General features: G+C 32.3%; 1 protein-coding gene across 8 annotated transcripts in view; it reads right to left on the bottom strand.

Moving 5' to 3' along the window:
- LOC136269902 (uncharacterized) overlaps nt 1-24651 on the bottom strand; it is a 38636-nt gene that overhangs the window by 4710 nt on the left and 9275 nt on the right. For 2 of the 8 annotated variants that reach the window (XM_066065701.1, XM_066065698.1), the window contains exons 5-22: nt 24085-24396; nt 23932-23982; nt 23410-23573; nt 22466-22540; nt 21386-21437; nt 19731-20036; nt 19296-19598; nt 15462-15527; nt 15021-15308; nt 14542-14853; nt 8516-8584; nt 7859-8173; nt 6143-6349; nt 3936-4166; nt 3313-3672; nt 2526-2858; nt 582-929; nt 48-392 (exon numbers count right to left, since the gene is read on the bottom strand). In XM_066065701.1, coding sequence (XP_065921773.1) covers nt 48-392; nt 582-929; nt 2526-2858; nt 3313-3672; nt 3936-4166; nt 6143-6349; nt 7859-8173; nt 8516-8584; nt 14542-14853; nt 15021-15308; nt 15462-15527; nt 19296-19598; nt 19731-20036; nt 21386-21437; nt 22466-22540; nt 23410-23573; nt 23932-23982; nt 24085-24396 — 4137 coding nt within the window. The remainder of the gene's footprint in view (nt 1-47; nt 393-581; nt 930-2525; nt 2859-3312; nt 3673-3935; nt 4167-6142; nt 6350-7858; nt 8174-8515; nt 8585-14541; nt 14854-15020; nt 15309-15461; nt 15528-19295; nt 19599-19730; nt 20037-21385; nt 21438-22465; nt 22541-23409; nt 23574-23931; nt 23983-24084; nt 24397-24651) is intronic. The other 6 variants (XM_066065699.1, XM_066065700.1, XM_066065703.1 and 3 more) reach the window with 6 other exon arrangements.

Below are 24651 nucleotides of genomic sequence, written 5' to 3'. Positions count from 1 at the left end.
TATATATATATATATATATATATATATATATATATATAAGTATATACCGTTTGAATTTCGCCATCTAAATAATTTTTGCAGAGGCAAAGTTGATCCAAATTCTAGATCAAACTGTGCTTTAGCGCCATGTTGTAATAGTAGGTTTGCTATCGCAACATCTTGTATATCAACTGCTTTTCCTAATGGATTTTTTTCAAAACATCCAACGTTCGGATTTGCTCCACTCTTTAGTAATAATTGGACACAATTGAAGCGATCAGTAGAGTTTGCAACTCTTTCTAGAGTTAAATAAAGAGGGGTTTCTTTGAACTTATTTTTTGAATTGACATGAACACAAGCGCCTTTGTCGAGAATAAATGACACAATTTCAAAAATGCTGGAACTTTTCCTGGCTGAAAAAGAAACAAATATAATTTAGCAGCGAATTATTAACAATGATAAGATTAACAAAATCGTTTGTTAACATTTATTGTATTTATAACATTAGATTACAAGTAAAATAATTCAAGGATAACTAATTTAGACGCAAGACCACAAAAAAGAAGAAGATTTTTTTAATTACAAAATTTCATTGAACTTACCACCTAATGTGCTCAGGTGAAGGAGGGAATTCCCTTGTCTGTCTTTGATATTGATTTTTGCACCTTTGTCCAAAAGTTTCTTTATGCAATTTAAATCGCCAACTGAGACTGCTTTTATTAAAGGTGTAAATCCGATTAAATTAATTTTGTTTACAACACTTCTTTTGGTCGTTAGCATATCAATTAATCTATCGGTATACATTTGATCATCAAATAAAGATGGTAAAAAGCTGGAACCCAGAAACAGCATTAGAGGGGTATTTTGGTTTTCATCCATTTCCGACAAGGGACCACCATGATTTTTGTAAGTCTCTATAAAATCTAGACACTGGTGTAAGGATTTCTCTGCTGTAATAAAGTAAAGGGAAAGTTTAGAAAAAAAATGATCAGATGAAAAAATTAAGATGATTTAAAACCTTCGTTTGAATGAATCATTTGTGTTCTCTCATTTGCAAAAGACAAGTCTGTCGCTATTGAATTTGGAAGATATGGGTTACCAAATAATCAAAACAATAGTTCTACAAACTTTGCAAACGTCCACTACAGGAGAGTACTGCAGTAACATGTATCGCAAGTTGTTGATTTGTCTACATTAATGTCAAGATAACGCAATTTTGCCTTGAGGTGGTATGGGAAACCTCCATGTTGTGACGTATTATTTATCGATATAAACAATAAAATCAAGGTCATTTTTGGGAGTTGATTTTTAATCAACTCTCCTATGCAGTCACTCGGACAAACCGAAAGTGAAACAGTGTTTGGACCTCAGCACAAATCATTGCTCCTGACAAGACTTAGTTCTTGAAAATAATTGATGAATTCGATGTAATGTATGCTAAAGCATTGTTTTTCAAGGAAACTTATTTACAAACACCTTATAAATAGTCAGATTTTAAATGGTACGAACAATTTAAATATTTTTTGTAGTCGTATGTATTCCTACGCCAGAGTTCGATATAGTCTCGTTCAACTCGACGCTCGGCTGTCTTCGTAAACCCTTGTGGGAGATTTACGGTGTCAGCCGAGCGTTTGGTTGAACGAGACTAGAGTTCAATATTGCTTGGATCCATACAATTTTCGAGAAATATTTCTACCACTGATACATAGTTTGATTGAATTAATTTTTCTTTAAATATTATTTAACATGATTCATATGGAGGTTTCTCGACATTCTAGTCGAAAAAGTTCAAAAATTCATATTATAAAAATATGCGTAATTCAAATTAGAAGATACGTATACATGTACTTGTCATGCAAAATAACATATCATTGATTTTAAAATAAATAAACATCAACAAAATCAACTCCCGTCAGTTCTTCAGTACTTTGATTTATAATTTTATAAATAGTTTCTTTCCCAAAATTGTCATCTAACAGATTAGCACAGTGGGTTAGAGGGTTCACTTCAGATCTGTACGGCATGAGTTCGAATCCAGCTGGGAATTTTAAAATTTTTACATCAAAAGAAAATAAACGTAATACTGGTTAAATATTGTAAAATTTGAAAATTATAAACCGGTGAAAGTGTTTTAATCATAATTTATTTTAATCCCCATTAATATCCACAGACGTCCCATACCACCTTAAATTAACAAGTTGAAGAATTGCTTCTTTTATCTAAACGATAACTAAAAAAAGAACCAAGAATCTAGTAATTGTCTTTAAATTGCGTTAGGGAGAGTTCTTATTCATTTTCTTTGTTTGATAAAATGTGTCTGCAGAATTTAAACACGAGTGTGACCTTGCAATGAAATGATGTGAATCGTTTAAGCAAAAGCGAATTACTTCTCTTTCTATCACATATCTTAATGCTAATGAGTATTTTAAATATATATTATATCCATTTGATGCTATTTTGCAGCAAGGTAATTCACCGTTTTCATTGCGTAACAAAACCTTCTGTTTTATAAAAGTGCTGTTTAATTAAAATACCATACTATTTACCTTTTCTGCTTGTTATCCACAATTGCAGAACATTATGTCCAGCCCCGTCTTTAACTGTACAATCTGCTCCCTTCTGAATGATATGTTTTGCGACATGGAAGTCACCGATTTTGGCAGCATGGAGTAATATATCATCATACTCTCTTATATGTTTACCAGAGTTCAAGACACTGAGAAGAAATTGTCGTGAATTGCTATTTTGATCCAAGTATGATGATTCCAAATAATTTTCAATTGCTTTATCCAAAACAGATTCTCCGGCCTCGTCTTCACTGGAAAAATCGCCGTCATGTTTTAGAAGCAATTCAAATGCTTCAGATTTAACCTCAAATTCTGTTTTCAAAAATAAAATCTGATGTTTAATAAATACAAAAATGACATCAACCGTTATCAAACGTAATACGTCATCATAAATTACAATTAAATTATACCTCGTTTTGAAATATTCATATAAGATCTTTATCAAAATAAAATGTGTGTTATTCACATGCTTATTAAAACAGTTATGCCTAACCTATAAAGCCTCATTAACATTGTTACAACTGAGATCACAGTCATATATACCGCTTTCAATGAACTTTTCAAAGCGATGAATTCTTGTCAAAAGATTTCATTTATTTCATTTAAATTGTCCACATTAACTTCAGTATTTAGTGCTGAAAACAGTTTAATTAAATTAAATATCAAACTGATGATATCAAATTATTCAACGAAATGCACTGTTTATGTATTGAAAAAAAAATTGTAATCTGACACACAAAAAACTACCAATGAGAATCAATTATACCTAAACCTGCATATAAAGCATGAATTGCATTCCAACCGTTCTCGCCAACATAATTTACATCTGCTCCCTTTTCAATCAAAATCCTCATGATGGAACATTCGTTTAGTGTGCTGAAAAAGATTAACGGGGTATTTTCTCTCTCATCAGTGATGTGTATATTGATTGTGTCTGTGCATGCGAGGATCTTTAAGAACACATCTTTGATTATCTTATAGGTCGATGAAGATTTGTGATATGAATCCAAATTTTTGCCCATTGATTTTCTCCATTCCAAAGCTTTTTTCCAAAACACGCAGAACAATTGATTTGTAATATGATCTGATTTGTATTCCTCCATAACTAATTCAATGTAAGTCCAGCCTACAATTTAAAAAAAGCAAAATATTAATCGGAAAATACTTCCATCAGTAAATCTGCAAAACTGTCAATTTACTAATCTCATAGAGAAATATTCAATATATTTTGTATTTAACATTTCGAAAGAGTGAAAGTTTACAACCTAAAATTAAATCAGATGAATCTACTAAAATTGTTATTTGAAAATGCAAACCTTTTAAGTTACATGGCATTTAAGCATTTTATGTGCACATGTAATTGTGTAACAAAAATGCCATATTAATTACCCTTTTCGATCGCTTGTTGGTAAGCGTTTAGCCCATCTTTTCCACTGTGAAGGGGGTCTGCACCGGCTTTGAGTAAACTCCGAATATAATCTATGGCTGTAACTTTCGATAGTGCAACATTCAGAACACTATTGCCATCACGATCCTCTGCGTTTGGATTAGCATTATGAAGAAGTAAAAGCTCAAGAAAACTGATATCATTTTCTTTCATATTCCACCATCTATGTGAATCTAAAACGGTCAAAATAAATCAAAAATAAAATAATCTTTTTTTAACTTCCAAGAAAGTATCCAACTAAATTAAAAGATGTACTGTTAATGTTAGATTGTTACATGTAGCCTTAATGGAATATGCTGCATCGCTTATTACAAAAGTAGAGAAATCTAATTCGCTTCTTAAATAAATAAAATAAGCAAGTATGCTTCGAAGATTTTTGGATTGACTCAATTGGTTTTTATGCTAATTACGGCTAAATGTAATTTGCTATCAATCAGCTCGAACATCTAATCAAACGAAAATGGTGTATGCAATTAAATAATATATTTTTTTGGTAAAAGTTGCGTTTATAAAAATTGTTTTTTAAATATACCGATACCATTTATGCAAAATTGTAAACCTAGTACCAATAATAATGTACTTTTTTCTAAACACGAAAAAATGAGGCTGAAATCTCAAGATGTTATCAAAATGCGAAATAATATCGATAAATATGTTTATTACATGACTGATTAATTCATAAATGTAGATCTCCGATTTGCTGATATCCAACAATCTGGGGAAACCCCATCTATACGCGACTAGTAGATCTATCTAACATTCGACGTTCTCTGCAATGGACAAAAAAAAAGATGGGGAATTTCCAAAATGCTACGATTGGTAAACATTATTCATGTCGTTCAATAAAATATTACGTTTTCATATATCTGTATCAATTCGTCTATGAATCATATAATAAAACAAATATATATTGCCGTGGTTTTTTTTCTCGATCAAAACGATGATTCAGCAACTCTCGAAGTACAATAATCACCTTGTCTTCGGCTCAGGGAATATTGTACCTCTCGGGTAGTTTAATCTTATTGAGCTTTAAAACCTAGCATTAATATTGTATGATAGTAATTTTTCGAGTGTCTGTTATCTTAAAGAGACAGTACGGCGCATCTTATCGAAAAACCGACTTGAGAAAATTTTCCGATCGGGTTCGGTATTTTTGTACTACTCGTTAATGTATAAACTTTCAGAAAAGTACAAAGTTCTCCATGCAATAAATCTAATTATTTCATTAAAATTAATAATTACGTATAACCTATCACATAAATACATCGCAACGTGTTCGGGGTTCAGCCTTCTATACTATTACGCATGCGTATTTACTGTAAACAAAACACATGCAGGGCTCGCGAAGAATCTCCTGGACAGGTTTGTTGATAAAAATATGTCTTTTCTACTTCTCATAGGTAATAACTGTTCAAGGTTTTTTAAACAACCACAATTATTAGTTTGTAAGCATGTATTTTTCGTGTTTATCATAGGAGTTGCTACAACCTAAATCTATTTTTATAAATGAGGCCCCTTGAGGGGTTATTTGACATATTTATGTCTATTCATTTTAAAATGAACCTAAATTGGTAAACCATTTATAAATTATTGAGTAAGTAAGGACGTGTTTCATTTAGAGAATCGCTTTGACCTCGTTTTCCATGATGACTGTAGTGGGACGAAGATCTTGTAGTTTTCAGCACGTGTCAATTACTGTCAATCAAAGTCCACGTGGTACAAATAAACGATTTAAGATTATTCCGGTTGGTACGGCCCTTGAATTTCCGGAAGGTCATGATTACGTTAATTAAATATGTGAATGGGATTTTCATGTATTTCAACTATTACAATAAACGTTATTTCTCATTTCCTAACTATACAATAGGTAAACCTGAAGTTATTCACACATGTGTTTTCAGCTGTACTGTCTCTTTAATGGTTCTAAAATTCATATAAAACACCAAATTAAAAGGACCTCGTTTATATGTGATATATTTGAATTTTTAATGCATTGATCTATGGCTTTGATAAGCTCACAATTTCTATTATGCGCAACCATATTTATTATTACCCTAGAAAAATTATTTTACAGCTTAACAAACACATCTATGTAAATAGGTGATCATCGAATGTTGATGAAACTCGGTTCAATGGTGCTGAGTATTACCGTTCTTTAAAATATGCTTCATCAATGGGGTGATATCGCCATTTCCAACATGATTGATTTTTGCGCCTTTTTCGATTAAAAACTCTATCGTTCTTCGCAACCCTGAAGCAACGGCGAAGTGTAAGGGTGAATCCGTTCCTCTTTCTGAATTGACGACCGCTCCGTTTTCAACAAGAAATGTTACAGCATTCAGAATACGTTCTTCATCTGATAAAATGACAAAAAACCAGTACATTTTCTTGTCAATAAACAATTATACAATACAAGTACTGAGAATCAAGAAAGAATAATTTTTAAACGTCTCTTAGATCAAACAAAACTTTTCTGACAACCGTTAACACTTTTTAACTTGAAAGGTAAAAAGAATTGAACATTTTTAACGAAAAGTTATTGAAAATATACAACGTCCATGCACTAACACGTGATATAAAACAGTAACAAAATACTTAAATCATTCATAATTTTTTCACAATCAGAACAATATTTGTCCTTAATCACGTTTATGTATGTATACTATATGCATACTTGCGTGAGCCTTTTGACTTTACAAATAAATTGCTACAGCAAATATTCTTTGGAATATCTAGGCATAAACAAGTATGATCAACATGAGAAAAAATTGTTTTTATCTATTTAGTTTCCTTGTTCAAATATGTCATTTGAACAAATATAACATTACTAACGATTTAACACTGTAAAAAATACAATGTTTAACAAACCATAACATAAACTATTATAAACAAATACATGTACAGAATGCTAATAGTGTAATTTAACGACTTTTTTGGTGTAAAAGTTTGCTCGGTGAAACGAAATAGCAAACCTAATCTTGACCTATTCATCAGTTTTTAAGGTAATCAGATATAGGTTTAAAAAAATGTAAAAATTAAAAAAAATCTACTTTGTAAAAAATTTCAAAGGCGTACACTTTTCACTTGTTCTGTTGTGCTATTTTCTAAAACGTATTCCTACAAAGCTTCAATTTATCATAACGTCAGGAAAGCACAACAAATGGCTCAACTACCATACAACGCGTACAGAAAAATCGTATAAAAATAAAATTTTCCTTTAAAAATCTAAATTATACCTGTAATTTGTTTATTGTGATCAATGTAATAAATGGTATTGAAACAAATTCATTAAAGGTACTATCATGTTTTAACGCATATTATTTGGTTAAAAGAGACAAATGAATAGAGAACAAAGAAAACAAAATTCGTTTGAAACGCACACATTTAATTGTTGTTTTGTCAAGGCATATAGAGCCAAATTTAAGCTTAACGTTACATGCTCAGTTTTTAATCATAACGTCATGTTTGGTTCGTTTTAAAAATGATTTCTGTAGTATAATAAAGTACATAGATAATATCGGATACCTCTTATTATCTTTAATACCATGGTAAAAAAAAGCGTTTACACTAAAAGTTGTAATAAATATTTCCCAAAAGATTTCATTACAGGAAAGATGTTTTGTTAATTAAAAGTTATTAACATGTTAAAAACGTTTTGTATGTAACGATATAGAATACGAAGAAAGATTTCAAAAATAGACAGAGAAGAAAGGGTAGTACAGTGTAGTACCATCTAGTGAATTTAGAAGAATTAGGATTGTGCTTTATTCAATTTATGACGATTCGTTCCTTATTTTTTTTAATGGTATGAGCCAATTTACATTAAATTTAAGGCAAAGATATGTTGAGACTGTTGACATTTTACCTCTATGTTGACTTTTAAGACAACAACAAAGTGGTGATTCTCCATCTGTGTTCGACTTGTTTACATCTGCTCCTGCCTCCACAAGAGTCTTTAAAATAGGGATGTCCATTGCAGCTGTAGCAAAACAGAGAGGAGGATTAGTTCCAATGTTTGGATCGGCTTTGCATTCTATTAACTTCAACAAGATACGCATTGTGTCATCAGAATGGCTGGAACGCAACAGAACCGATAGGGGCGATAACCCTGCACTTGTAACAGCATTTACGTCCGCTCCTGCATCAAGTAACTGGTTCACTCTCTCCTCCCTATTCATCTCTAAAATATTTGGTATATGTATTGTAAGATGCACAGCTTTAGACTCAAAAGGTAGTGTATGATAAAATACGCTCAAGAATGTCCAAAGACTCTTATCAAAGAGTTGTTTGTGGGAATCATAATATGTTTCAAGTAAAGCGTTAATACTTTTCAAGGGAAATCAATTTTTATTACAGAAAGGAGTTAAAATTTACAGATTTCTTTGATAAGTACAGTGTAGTTAAGTTAAGCTTAATTCATTTAAGACAAAATTTTATGGGAAAATCACAACTGATCAAAACAAAATGAGTTCAGTTAATTGGGCTTCGATACGTTTTACTACGAACGCTAATACACACAAACCTTTCATTTTAGTTTTGCCATCGCTTTCATATCTTCTGAATCGGGAATAATGAAAACCTGCAAAACAATCTACACAAGAAAACATTGATGTAAAAATGATGTACCAGTCGCTTGGTAAAATTGTCGAAATTCTTTTTACTAATGAAGAAAGGTCTAAAAAAGAAATGTGGTGATAACGAACAGTGTTAAAAATCATAACTTCTAAGAAAAAATACAAAACAGGAGCAGAGGAAACACGGACCTCTACAAAACTTAGAGGTCGGACCAGGTGCTATGGCGGAGTAAGCATCCTCTGCTGACCTTTCACATACTCCATGTGCTCTTTTTCGTAATCAGGAAAACAGAAAATGCGGGGATTAATAATGGCCTAACAATAAGTATGAACAAGGGGCCCAATTGCCACATCGCTCACCTGAGCAACAACGGTTTAATACCTTGACTGTAAACACTTAAAATAATTAAAAATTAAAATATTCAGTATTTTGCAAATTTAAGTACCATAATTTTCTGATTGAAGATTTAATATTTTAATATGTTTTACGGTGTGACCGTTGGGGCGAGCGCAGCATGTGATCAAATAATGAATTATATGATAAATCAATAAAAATAAAAGTATCAACGTAACGTAAATGAATTTGAATGCAAAATAAAATATAAACATGCATATTTTTTCTAGTAAATTTTCATTATTCATAATTTATAAGATTGTTTATTTATTTAAATAGAATTTATCTCAGATACAATGTTTTTGAATAATAAAGATTTTAACATAATGTTTATTGCAGTTTATTTCCTCTTTTCTTGCAGCAGACATTTTTCTTAAACTTACATATAGAAAATTGACTTATCATAGAGTACCCCCCCCCCCCCCCCGTTTAAAAAAAAATATAATTTACGTATTAAAAAAATTTGCTGATCATATAAGAAAAATGGTTTTAGACCCCCCCCCCCCGGGAGGATGTAATAAATGTGAAAATAAAGATAACATTGAGCAGTTAAAGTGCTAAATGCATACTACGCTCTCACCATTCCTCAACCGGATTAGAATTTCCCTGATTTTGTGAAGTTCTTTTTCATTTTTGCTTGTAAATATTTTTTTAATGATGCTGCTGTGCCCCCTTTTAAAAAACGTTCCTGGAAATTACTGTAAATATATAGTGAATAAAATAAATGTGAGCAAGTTACAACTGTTTCCTATTAAAATAAAAAGATGTCCCCATTCTTTAGCTTTGCAAGATTTTGAGAAGATTTTGGTATTTATATTTCAGCAGATTTACAATAACTACTTAGAGTAATTTCCCCTTATTGTGACGTCACAGTTCACGTCGGTCAAGTGTCGTCTGTCTCTTTGAAAAAACCCTGAAAAAAACCTAAGTGAAATATACAGTTTTGTTTACTAAAAAAACATGATATTCTTAAAATTACACAATTTATCTGTTTCTCAAAAGTTTTACTTTGATTCTCGCGAGAAGGAATCAAGTCTAGTGAGATCGTCCGACATTGATAAATTGCATTGTGGGTCGAAATTTACTGACTCCGAAAAATTCTGTGGGATCAATGTGTAAGAAATCAATTGTGACGTCACTGGAAGGAACGACAACTCTGTTAGTCTTATGTAATGGAATTATTCTATTTACAATGCATGATGTACATAGTCTTTTATCTTGTTCTCGTGAGAGTGTGAAATGGGAAATCATATTTACAGGGAATTACTGGGACGATTAAAACAAGGCATTACTGGTCCGATTTACTGACGCCAAAAAAATCCGATGAATGAATGTGCAACTGGTCCGAATTTTCTATTCACACACGCCTTGCCGGTAGAGCTCGCTTCGCGCCGGCGCTGCGCGCCGGCGAGCTGCGCTCGCTATAAAGGGGTTTGGGTGAAAATCTATTGCGATATATAAATTTTATATAACACTTGGATGTTATTTTCTGCCATTTTTTGCACACATTTAAACAGTAACAGTTCTTTTAAGAAAAATATTGGCATACATTTTCTATAAGGTATTTCAGTTTAAAAATCAGCACCTATTGCAGGCCTATCTTATCACGTGTAATCATTATTTGAACAAGTTGAATATACACAATTAGAGGATGTCAACGTTTTCTTTAATTAATTTTCGTCCCAGATGTCATGCAATACATATCTAGTTTATAGAATGTAAATACTGGAAGTGTAAGATGTGTTTGATCGTCGCATTGGTATTTATAAACAAGAGGCCCATGGGCCACATCGCTCACCTGAGGAACAATAGGTATGATAAAGTCAGCTTAATTGAGTCATAATACATGTACAAACAATCTGGACAATGTACAATAATACATGTAGATCCTGTATAAATAAAATCCATTTCCCCCCCTTGGAACTCGGATAGCCCTGATTTCTGCCAATATTTACAAGACTGAAGAGCAGACTTTAATCACCGCTCCTGCACATATATAGGGACTCAACATTACGCAGGCAGGGATGACCGCACACCTACGCAACTCAACAGGTACCAACGTTTACGCAAGCAGGGATGACCGCACACTTGCGCCAACAGCTCAACGTAACGCAAGCAGGGAGTGCCGCACACTTGCGCTAGAAAGGCCTGAATACCAGCAGGGATGACCATAAATTAGTGCTCCGCCGCAACCACCACCAATTCAAGCGGGTATGACTGCACACTTGTATTGATGCGATACAGAGCAGGAATGACCGCACACTTTGTATCGAAGGTTAGAAAACACATAGATTAGATAGAGCAGGGATGTTCACACACTCAATCTTTCCATACCTGTTCAAGTTTAACCCCAAACAGTCGCTCATCATAATGCAATAGACACTGTCCCTATACATGTGCCGGCCTAAAATAATTCATAGTATCTAAAAATTGGAAATCAAAAATAAACAAACTAATCCGGCCTAAATCAAAACTTCTTATGCAGAACAACTTATATACATTGAATATTTATTATTGTATAAAAATAATTATCACAATAATTGGTTAACAGTAGATGCATTAATTAAAATAATCAAGAATCAATAAATCAAGGGCAATAACTCAATACAGTAATACAAAAAGATTCTAATGAAAAAATAGCTGCCTGCTTCAATTTTATAGTCATATCACATGTTGAGTATTGCAGTTCTCAAAAAGATCCTTTACAATTGTTTATATATGGGATATTTAGCTACATCAAACTCTGAACCTTCTTGTGAGGCCGAATAATTGTCTTGGAGCCAAAGTTTGAACAATTATAAAGAATCATCTTGCTGATTAGTTACTGAGAAGAAGATTTTAAAGATTTACTCTATATATTCCGATGTAAAATTTCGACCCCCCATTGTGGCCTCATCCTACCCCCGGGGATCATGATTTTCACAACTTTGAATCTACACTACCTGATGATGCTTCCACACAAGTTTCAGCTTTCCTGGCTGTTTAGTTTCTGAGCAGAAGATTTTTAAAGATTTACTCTATATATTCCTTTGTAAAACTTCGACCCCCCATTGTGGCCCCACCCTACCCCGGGGGTCATGAATTTCACAACTTTGAATCTACACTACCTGAGGATGCTTCCACACAAGTTTCAGCTTTCCTGGCCGTTTAGTTTCTGAGCAGAAGATTTTTAAAGATTTACTCTATATATTCCTATGTAAAACTTCGACCCCACATTGTTGCCTCACCCTACCCCCGGGGATCATGATTTTCACAACTTTGAATCTACACTACCTGAGGATGCTTCCACACAAGTGTCAGCTTTCCTGGCTGTTTAGTTTTTGAGCAGAAGATTTTTAAAGATTTACTCTATATATTCCTATGTTAAACTTCGACCCCCCCCCCATTGTGGCCCCACCCTACCCCCGGGGGTCATGAATTTCAAAACTTTGAATCTACACCACCTGAGGATGCTTCCGCACAAGTTTCAGCTTTCCTGGCTGTTTAGTTTCTGAGAAGAAGATTTTTAAAGATTTACTCTATATATTCCTATGTTAAACTTCGACCCCCCATTGTGGCCCTACCCTACCCACTGGGGTCATGAATTTCACAACTTTGAATCTACACTACCTGAGGATGCTTCCACACAAGTTTCAGCTTTCCTGGCTGTTTAGTTTCTGAGAAGAAGATTTTTAAAGATTTACTCTATATATTCCTATGTAAAACTTCGACCCCCCATTGTGGCCCCACCCTACCCCCGGGGGTCATGAATTTCACAACTTTGAATCTACACTACCTGAGGATGCTTCCACACAAGTTTCAGCTTTCCTGGTTTTCTGGTTCTTCAGAAGAAGATTTTTGAAAATTTCTCGAAATTTTTCATTAATTTCTAATTATCTCCCCTTGAAAATGGGTGTGACCATTAATTTTCACAACTTTGAATCCCCTTTGCCTATAGATGATTTGTGCCAAGTTTAGTTGAAATTGGCCAAGTAGTTCGTGAGAAGATGTTGAAAATGTGAAAAGTTTACGGACAGACGGACGGACAGACAGACGGACGGACAGACGGACGGATGGACAGACGGACGGACAGACGGACGACAGACAAAATGTGATCAGAATAGCTCACTTGAGCTTTCAGCTCAGGTGAGCTAAAAACAAAACATCTAACTTATGATATTTTTTGCACAAATATTTTATGTTTAGTAAGACATTTCTAATGATCAACTAAATTTTCAGCGTCAGTTGTAGAACTATAAGCAAGATACGGAGCCAACATTTTTGCTAGATTTGAGTCATGTTTTTGTTTACATGATTTTTTATCACATTCAATCTAAGATTTAAAAACTTGGCAATTCCTATTCAGCATTTAGAATGTTAACGTACAAAACATGGCCTCAGCTATGTGTAGAAACATATAATGGAGAACAAAGCTCTATATCTTGCTTATATCTCGAAGCTAGAAAATTGTAAACAATAAAAGAAAGGGAAAATGCAGTAAAAAAAGAGCACAATTTATTTTTCAAATAATACATTTAACTAAGTATATCTATGAGCAAAAATAATTTTGTTTAGACTATATAGATTAGAGAAAATACCCAGCATCTAAACAGCTGCTTAACAAAACACATGGCATTTTTCAACTGTTGCGCAGAGATCATACCGAATTAACAACTGAATGAATTGTCTTTTAGAACGTTGTTAATGCATCAAGATTTGCCTATTTTGCTTTAATTTACTTCACAAAGACGGCACCAATATATCTTTCATTTTTAAAAAATACATTCGGACGCGTCCAATATGGCTGATTCAAAGAAAGAACCATCATGATTATCAGAAAGAACCTTTATTATCATGTTCGTACTTAGTTCAAATTTGGAACAGAATTAGCTATGAATTTTTTACAATTTTATATTCTCTTTCCATAGAATAATTTACAATGTATGCTTAGTTACGTTGAATTTGACTCAGTTGTTCTTGAGAAGAAGATGTTAAAAAAATGCCCTGTTGCAGTAATGCCCCCATCACCCCTTTTTATTAACAGTTTCAAGGTTTTCTCTGCGTTGAATAAAAATGGCCTTTCATTTCTGAAAGTTATATTCACCTTTTTATAAGGCTGTTTTGTGTTTAAATTGGTTGATATTAATTCAGTAGCTCTTGAAAAGGAGTTTGAAATATGAAAAGTTTACAGCGGACAGACGGATGACGGATAAAATGTAATCAGAAAAGCTCACTTGGGCTTTAAGGTCAGGTGAGCTAAATACGTCCGTCAGCATTCGACCTAGCAAAATATTGAATTGTAAACATGTACTAGTAAATGATTCTAATAGATTGTATTGTATATAGACTGTATTGTATAAATGGATTTTTTATTGCCCAAAATCAGTATTGTGATAATGAAAAAAGCGTAATGCGATTATCAATGACCCCCTCTCTCTCTCTCTCTTTCTCTAACAAGTCATAAAATATCAATGCAGAATTACATAACTGTTGAAATGACAAATCTCTTTGAGATGTCATTAAATCATTCATGCAAAATTACATTACTGTTGAAATGACATACATGTATATGTCATTTTAACAGTGATGTAATTATGTTACCTTTTTCTAATGCAATATGCAGAGCAGTGGTATTAGATGCCCCCCGATGATTGACATCTACACCGTGTTCCAATATACACTGTACCATTTCACTAGAACCTTTCTCGAGCACAATCATAAGCGGTGAATGAATGTTCTCTATACAATTTGAAGGATCTGAGCCGTTTTCGAGAAACAAGCAAAAATGGTCAAATCTATGATTTTTCATCAAGTACAAGTTCAATGGTGTAAGTCCTTCGTTGTTCTTTAGGTTAATGCTGCAACCATTTCTTAAAAGAATGTGAAATACACATGTTTTGAAGTTTTCGTAGCCTGAAATTAAAAAAAGACAATTAAAAAAATTAAACTTACATTGAGTAATAGTGTGAAATTGGTTTGCTCAATACATTTGTTAGCATATTTGTCAATTTATTAAAGAACACTGGAAACTACAAACTTCAAGATTAAAAAAACCCCATATTTTATGATAAGATGTTTACATGCATAATGAAGTGCACTGTTGCCTTTAGAATCGACAAGAGAACAATCTGCTCCAATATCGACAAAATGTTCAACCAAGTCTTCTTCTCCGAATTGTGCGGCCAACATTAAGTATGATAATCCGTCGTTATCTGTTATGTTTGGCTCCAGATTTTGAGAGATGAGGTTTGGAATGACTTTGAAGATTTGTTGTCTTAAAGCCACATGTATTGGGGTCTCACCATGTACTGATTTAATATTAACAGATGCACCGTGTGCTGTTAGAACATTCAACATACTTTCATCATCTGAAATGAAAAAAGTAAGATTATGGAAAGTCTGTGTGACTAAAAGTATGATAATCCGTCGTTATCTGTTATGTTTGGCTCCAGATTTCGAGAGATGAGGTTTGGTATGACTGAAGAATTGTTGTCTTAAAGCCACATGTATTTGGGTCTTACCATGTACTGATTTAATATTAACAGATGCACCGTGTGCTGTTAAAATATTTAGGATGCTGTCAGCATCTGAAATGAAAAAAGTAAGATTATGGAAAGTCTGTGTGACTAAAATTGCTAATCACTAAGCAAATCGAAATATAAAATATTCTTACAGTATAAAAATAAATTAAGCTCCAACAGTAAGTCAGAAATAAAATGATGTCAGTGATATCGCTTTCACTGTTGCAATAGTATGAAAAGAGAGTTAAGTTCAATTTGCTTCCAAACATGGTTAGACAAACCTGACCTAATGATTAGAAATAAGGTTTTAGTTGTTTTACTGAAAAATAAATCATACTTTATCAGTGAATAAATAGAGATTACTATCATAACAATTTTTCATTCTAAAAGAATAAAACTGTCATCTCATTATACATGTACATGTTTACAAGAATCAAAAGAAATGTTCATCCTGAAAACAAGAGACTCATGGGTCACATCGCTAACCTGAGCAACAAAAGTCATAATAAAATCAGTTTTATGGAGCCATAAATAAAAAATCTGGACAAAGTATGAGAATAGATTCTGTTAAAAAGATTTTGATATTTTTCTTTCGATATTTTTAACGATTTTTTTTAACAAAAACCCTTTACTAGCATGATGTTTTAATAATCATATTATATATTGAGCATTGCAATTCATAAGACTATCTTAAACAACTGATAATGTATCTTTAAACCTACATCAATATTTGAAACTCTTGAGAAGCCCAAGAAAAGTTTATTGGCTCATGTCTTAACAATTTTAGAGAATCAACAATTTGGTAACATGACTGCAAATCAATATTACCATATATTACAACTTTTGACTCTAAAATTGAGAATTAAAAAAAAACCGTTTCCTTGTTAAATACTCGAATCTCTAATTTGGCCACTGAAGATAATGATTAAGACAATCTTGAGTTGTTGCATTATCCTACCACTCCCTTGGGATCTTGATTTAATTAACTTAAATCAACACTACATGAAGATGCCTCAACAAAATTTACATTGTCTCTTCTCCATTGGTTTTTGAAAAGATTAAAAAAAATTCTGTACATATTCTTACGTAAAAATCCAAACCCCACCCTACTCCCAGGGATGATGTTGATTTAAACAAACTTGAATCTACACTTCCTTAAGATGTTTTAACACAAGCTATTAGTTTTAGAGAAGATGAGTTTTGAAAGGTTTTAACAGATTTAAGTCACTTTTATTCTTGCACTTTGTGCTAAGTTCGGTTAAAATTAACTAAGTGGTTCTAGAGAAGTCGTTAAAGAAAGTTTGCAGACAGACCGACGCCGCATTAAACGTAATCAAAATAGCTCCCATGAGCTTTCAGTTCTGGTTAGCTAATAATATAAATACATCTTACAGAGTACCCTTTGTAGAGATAATGTGATCTCTAACTTCATATATTCAAGTCTAATAGACCCAAAATTTAAACTAAAAATATTTTCAACATTCATTGCAAAAAAACCTTGCGAATATTTGAAAGACATTTCTTGCTTTTTTATTGGTATTGGTTGTTTTTAACAATACAAATCTGAAAAAAAAACTCGTCATCTTCTTAAATGTCATTTCTGGTCCAAAGAGTAAAGACATAAAACAACAGTTATGTTAATAATTGTATTTATGTGTGGAACGCTATAGTTTTATATGCTTATTTATTGTATTTTTCATGTTTATGTTTGATTAGATATGTTGCATTTCTTTCCCAGGCCTTGTAGAGGTCGTTGGCCATATTATGTAATTTTCCTTCAGTGGTCACTGTCCATGTCAATTTTTAGCCCAAATCTCTAGTCTAAAAACCTCCCAGTGACCTATTATGTAATAGTAAAAAATTCCATGGTGTAATTCTCCCAAAATTAAATTTAATAGCCAATCAAATTAAACGATATGGTCACGCGGTTTGATGCGGTCAGTATCTGACTAGTGAGAGTAGGATTATTCTGTCTTCATCTCTGAGAGTGTTAGCACGAGTAATGTTTTGATACACCCACCACCACCCCCGTTTCACCACTCCAATATTTGAAAGTTGCATACATGTACAAAATATTGTTATTCTGCATATTTTATTTTTGAGGTGCCATATTTTATTTTTGAGGTGCCATCTCTTTTGCTGGTTTTTTATATATTGTATATAATTTTGAACTAAATATTGTTTTTCTGTAATTTAAGGGGATCAGCATATTGATAAGTTATTTAACATTTTGTGAGAACAGTTTTGGGGTCTGATCCCCTAATATGTTGTTTATATTTTTCTTTACTTTCGTCATTTTTAATAAATGACATATTTCATAATGCACAAGTGTTGAGTTCATTTTATCAGACAGCAAAAACAGAGCTGCGGTGAGGTTGTGCAGCATGAGAAAACATAAATTCATATTGATCTACATAGCTTACCAAATGAGTGATTCTAAATTCTCTAGAACAATGTTTTTTCTATAATGTATTATTTCTTTGTAAAGTTTCAAACAGCTCTGCCCTTTGTGGCAACTCTACATATGGCCCCTAAAAATGTAAGTTTGACTTTCCTTGAACTTCTCGTTATGATTCATCTTCTAAATCATCTTTTTATACGATGAACATTAACTGGTAATACAAACAAACACGATAATTGGCCTATTTCTAACTCTGAGAGGAGAAACTCTTAATGAAAAGATGTCAGATTGTTTTCATTGTTCATTTCCTTTTATAGTTTGTCCTTTGATATTTATGCCGCACATTTGGACGAATTGAAATAAAAATTGAAATCGATGAAAGGAAAATTTTCCAAGATATCTTCATTGACACATTATCGTTTTTACTCAGATAAATAACTGTACCAGAAACGATTTATTTTTTTGGAGATTTATGATAAGGTATGCTTGCATCTTTTTCCATTCGGAAGTCAATCAGAATACCGCGCACAATTTTTCAACGTTATCATCCGGGTATCTTCCTCTCTTTTGCAATAGAAAATCATTTTTAGCCGTGGATTGAAATATGACAAGTTAGAAGGAGCGTTTCAAAGGGGAAATCTTGGAATCTTTTTTATACTTTTGAATGAACATCGTTTGAACCCAGAGGTATTTTAGATATAGAACAATTTAAGAAAATTTGAGGCATATACATCTTGGGACAAACAATGGAAATAATTTTAGATTTTGTTTGTATTTTGATAAGGATCTTTGTATCATTTTTCTTTTTCCCAGAGATGATGTGAACAATCTTGTTTTTCTTTGATATTTTTTTTATGGGGAAAAGAATTTTTGTTTATGGGTATAATGATTAACATTATTGGGAAAGATATTTTATATTGCCACATCCTTATTTTGAGTACTTTATTAGCTCTAGTTGGTGGGACGAAACACAGTGTATTTGAACTCATTAAAACTATTAAAGACATCGTGCCTTGCCCAAAGTTTGGTTTATTCAACTAGAGTGTAAAAATTGTGATAAGGTGACGCCTAAAATACAGAGAAACGAACAAATTTCTTAACTGAAAAGCATAACAGTGTTCTTTACTATCAGCTAAACACAGCTGATATAAATCAAATATAGCCAAATGCTTACACAGTACTACAATGGTATATGTATATTCGCAAATGGCCAACATTCAAATGTATTATCATATTTGATACGACTGACTAGAAAAATCATATGAATCTACTCCATAAATATTGACAGCAACTTAGCATTATATCACCCAAATGTGTATGTTAATGTGTATCACTGACAAAAGCAAAAAATGTAAAAATGTAAATGTAAATTGTACTCTAAAAATGTAAAAAAAAGCTTAACAGTAAACTTCAGAATATGATATAGAAATTACCTCTGTATCTTGAAATAGGTCTTTGCATTAATTGAACATGGAGGGCAGTTAAGCCCTGTATTCCTTTATGGTTGATCTCGGCTTTACTTTTCAGTAAAAATGTGACAATTTCAAAGTCCTGCATTCTTACAGCTTCTATCAAAGCGGAGTCAACATTTTCCACATCTAGATTAACGTCTGCTCCATTTTCGACTAAAACTTTAACAATTTTCAGCAGAATGTTGTTCTTCGGTACACCCCATTGAATTGGCGAGTGTAGAAATATCTTTAAACTTCTGCTCAGGAGTGACTGCCGCAAATCACCTAAAAAAAAATCAGCCAAATTACACGAATTAGTCTGCCTTCCACTAATACACATTTAATTTGTTAATGCAATTATTTTCATCAGAAATACAACGTATCTTTTAATTTTCTAAAGAAAAAGCAAATGCATACTTGTAATTGATGCCATGTGGTTAACATTTGCTTTTCCTTTAATCAGCAGTTGAATCATTTCAAGATTTTGAAGTATTATTGCTAGAGATAGCGGTGTTTCATCCCAAGAATCCATTATATTAGGATCAGCTCCCCTCATTAACATGAATTTTACAAGTTCGGTACTATTAAGTTTTACTGCAACACAAATTGGATGCATTCCCCATGACAGCTTTCGATTGGCTGATACATTTTCGAAGGCCATGAGACGCCCGATTGCACTGCAACATTCTTCCATGGCATCGGCAATGTGTGGATATACTGAACCTGAAATTAAAAACCTTTGATATCAAAACTTTGATTGAAGTACTTCAAAGCAGTTTCTCTTTCAGGGCTCCTATTTACAATTTTTAAGAGAATTTGAAAAAAAAATGACATTGCATATCGGCCATTAACGAAATAGATTTATCGACACACCGTATTGTTGACATTTATATAACAAAGCAAAAAGCCTACAATAATACTATTAATTTCACTACACTCTCCTTAGTTAGAATAATCTAACCGCGTCTTAGGACAGGCCCACACACCGGTTAGAATGCCTCCCATGTACCCGAAATGTAGCAGAAAACTGCAGAATCGCTCCAAAACAATTTTGGAGAAAATTAATGAAGTTGCATTGAAATTAACAGTCAAATAAATCATAACAAACCTTTTTGAGGCTGTAAATACCTTTCATACAAACATTTAATTCATATTGTAGAATTCATAACTTTTTCACCAACGCTTTTTACTCGCTTCAAATTTACACGGCATAATGACATTCGGAACTCTCTGGATTTTTCATAGTTAATGCACTGTGTAAGACTTATCTCCCGTATTTTCTTTGCTAAAGTGACACACACGGAGCGCATTCTATCGTAAACCGGGTGTGTCACATTTATCATTTTCTCGATAGAACATAATGTATACACTCCTTAGAAATATAATGTGAATTTTTTTTGCATGGAATCAAAAAATTCTTTGCCACCACGAAAACAAAAGTAAGTACTAAGTTAATTTATATTTGTTATTTTATAATTTGTCTAATAAAAAATCATAGATATAATTATGAACAGAATATATAGCAAATGTCCAATGAAAATGTGCACGTATTTGTATTTGTAAAACCAGACTTGTAATCTTCAAGTACCAATGGTGTTTAAAATATATAAAACAAAAGACAATACTTTTCTTGATTCATAGATATTAAAGGCCAAAAACTCGAGCCTAATGTTTTAATATAATATTTTTATATACTAATAATTTAATATAGTAGTATAGACATCTACATAGAGAACAGGACATTTTTTTTGACAAAGTTTCTATAATTTCAGGACTAACAGTTTTTGTGAGCCCTGTTAGCAACAGCTCATGCTGCTATTTAATCTCAGCTTGGTGGAGTAAGACAATGTAAATAAAGTGCTTTGTCTAAGGGCACAACACACACATCAAGTGACCATAGCGGGGTTTGAACCAGCAACCTTTTGGTTACTGGCATAACGCCTATGACCACTGAACAAAGTGCTTCATACTTTTAAGAATAATTTATAGATATTTATGACCAAAGAAATTCACTACCTACTACAAGGGGGGTAGAGTGATTGAGAGAAATTCACATATGTATATTTACTTACCAGTGAAAGCTTTTGTCAGCAAATGTATACGTTCCATTTTGTTTTTAAAAACCTAAAAAAAAATCAAACAATGCTTTTCTCAGTATTTCAAACATTTAAAGAAATTATCAATTTTACCTCTTTTACACGTAAAAAGGTAGAAAAAACTAACAAGAGGTATACAGGCCTTGATGGTCATATGAATACTATACCTCTAAAACTGACATGTCAAAGGGCCTCATTATAACAATTTAAGCATCATATAAGAGTAAAAACTTTATAATAATATGATTTATTAAAAAGAAACGTTTAGTCATAAGATATATATATATATATATATATATATATATATATATATATATATATATATTCTCACTCCTAAAGCCAAAAAGTAATCTTTGAAAAAAGAGACCTGCTGGCCTCTAATGGGTAATCTTTTAAAATATTCAGGGTTTTTTATAATGCACACAACATACATACAGTTTAATTCTACAATACAAGCATGCAAGTGCAAGCAATGCACAAAAACATTTTGTTGAGTTCTTAAATTTTGGCGCAATAGGTTAAGTACGTGACTCAAGCTAAATGTTCAATATACGGCCGCATATGCCCCCCTCAAAAAAGAAGAAGCCTTAACCCTTAACCCTGTGTCATTGCACCTTATATTCAAATTGGTCTCGCCCTTGGCCATGGAACCCTGACTTTTGGACAATAAATTTCACAATTTTTGGAAGAAAGCTTAATGGGCATCATAATCAAACAAATTACAATGAGGTAATGTTCTCCCCTTTTTGGTCGGACATGCTTTTTTTTATGTCGTTATCTTTAAAAAAATGTGAACAGACATTTGTATAAAATATCTTAATATCATGAAAATTAATGTGCCAGGTTGAAAAATTACCCGAAAATAAAATTATACTTTTGAAGATCAAATCTGCTGGAAAGATTCCGAGGGCGTTAAAGAATATGACCCCACATATCAAAAGGGGAAGTTATTTGGTACCCCATTCCCTTAAACGATTTTGTTCTCTTCAGTGCTTTCAGGCAATTGAAAGTTGTTTCAAATTGTGTTATGTAAAGTAATAGCTTTGAATCTCTTACCGTTTCGTTGATTTCTAATGCTTCGATCATCGATTTTTCATCTTTGAATTCCATTCTGTTTTTATCATCAAGAAGCTTAAAAATAAATAAAGTCGTAATCTTTTTAAGGTCAATTATGAACTTTTAAACAATTTAAACCATTTTTTTCTATCTATTTAACCAGTCTTGACGATTTTTTTTAACCTACCACAGTAGAAGACTTGTTAAATTTAAATGTAGTGAATTTATTATTTTATCTTATGATATTAATACAAAAGGTAGTTTTATCAAAATAAAAATAAAAGAGCAGATATCGGGGAATGGGATATTATTATGGCTTCTAAAAGTCAAATAGAAAATAACCATTAATTTGTTTTAAAGATTACGTACAGAGTGTGATCAAACAGACATACAGATAACATTACTAACATAAGCAAAATGAATATTGGAGACTCCAATTGCAATAAACTTGCAAATAAACACCACAAATGTTTAATAACACGTCTTTTTTATATGATGCATGGGGTTGCTTCCCATAAAAATAGAGCTTTGAACGTCTCTTATGATGTATAATTAATATTAAGAAAGTTTTGTACATTATCTATCATTCGTCCCAATGCTAAGGAAAGGAGAGATTGTGTCAATGCTACCTAGGTTTTGTATTTGTGTTTGCTTTGACTAAAAACAAATACAGATGCCCATTGAAATATAATTTTGGTGTCTGTAAGCAAGGATTTGTCATAAATTCAGAAAACCTTTATCAAGAAAGCAGATAAAAGAACCTTTTATACGTTGTTGATCACTTTTAGAGTTTAAATCAATTTTTTTTTAAAAAACTCGTTCTAAAGTATATCATTTGAACAAAAAATGATAAGTTTGTAGCGTCTATACTGCTCAAAGTCATTAAAACTTTGTTCCTTTCATGACATATTGAAAACAATAGCAATGAACATACATGTATTTACCTTGTGTTCAGGCAAAACAGCGGACAAATCGATATCATTATTTAGATGTTGTTTGTATAAAATGTTTGCTTCAAATGGTTGACTAAAGATGCGAAGACGTGGATTTTTCTTTCTCATTGCAAGCTTTACACGCAAAAGACAAAATTCCACCAGCTGTTTTTTATCTTTGAAACAGTATAATAAAAAGAAATAAAGTTATATGTTAATGTTCAGAAATTTTTGGTAAAAAATATTTTTAACGCCTTTTAGACACGGCTGAATATAATATCACCAATTTCAAACAGAGTTTGGCAAATAACAGTTACAAACTGAAGTTATAAGTTATCAATAAAATATAAAGCAATTTCGATAATTATCTTTTAATCTCATCTGATGCCCTGGATATACTGCATTGTAAAAATCAAGTTCTGTTGGAGGTGTAATTAAAATATTTCAGACTTGTCTAATATGATTTCAATACTTTAAGTCCAATTGATCTGAGAGTTCTATATTCAACAATCTTATTTAATGAACAAAATTTACCTGTGTCTGATGAATCCTTGCACACACATGTTGGTGCATAAAACACGTTCTCTGTTTTGTTAAAATACAAATTAACATTAAATAGAAATTAGCTTACACTCTTGATATTAAGTTAAATATAACTGTAATGCAAATTTTGTAAAAATGTTTTACCGCTATATACTTCAAAAGCCGATTTGCCATCTTTGTTCCTTGAGACATGTACATGCTGATTTTTTGTTAAAAATGCTAAAATAGTGATTGGGTGTTTGTCTAAAAGGCTGTGTAGAAAGCCGTCTTTTTCCTTAGAGAAGCTTGGTGCATCAACTAAAGATGAGAGCATCACCACCAACACAGAATCTGCGTCGTTAACGTGGGAGGCCATATCCAGAGGAAGAAGACCATTTGATAGCACTCTATCTAGGTGGAATCCAGCACCGATTATTGCACACATGACATGTTGGCAAGATATTTCGGTAGCTGTATCTTAAAGTAAAACAGAAATTGTAAGCATTGAGTGTTTAAATAACAATTCAGATGGTCTAGTGATTAAGCAGTTCTGCCCAAGTTCATTACTTGTCAAAACGATTTTGGTAAGTTATCTGTAATTCTTGATTTCCAATAGCATATTTTACTTATTTTAAACATTTAAAAATCCAAATTCCATATGATCTATGTGTATAAGTTATGTCTTTTTGTAAGAAAATATGAGTGGGTTGATAAGATTTAGAGATTTTGACA

Source organism: Magallana gigas, chromosome 7, assembly GCF_963853765.1.
Source record: "Magallana gigas chromosome 7, xbMagGiga1.1, whole genome shotgun sequence".
NCBI lineage: Eukaryota > Metazoa > Mollusca > Bivalvia > Ostreida > Ostreidae > Magallana > Magallana gigas.
This window is presented reverse-complemented; position numbering and strand designations above follow the sequence as displayed.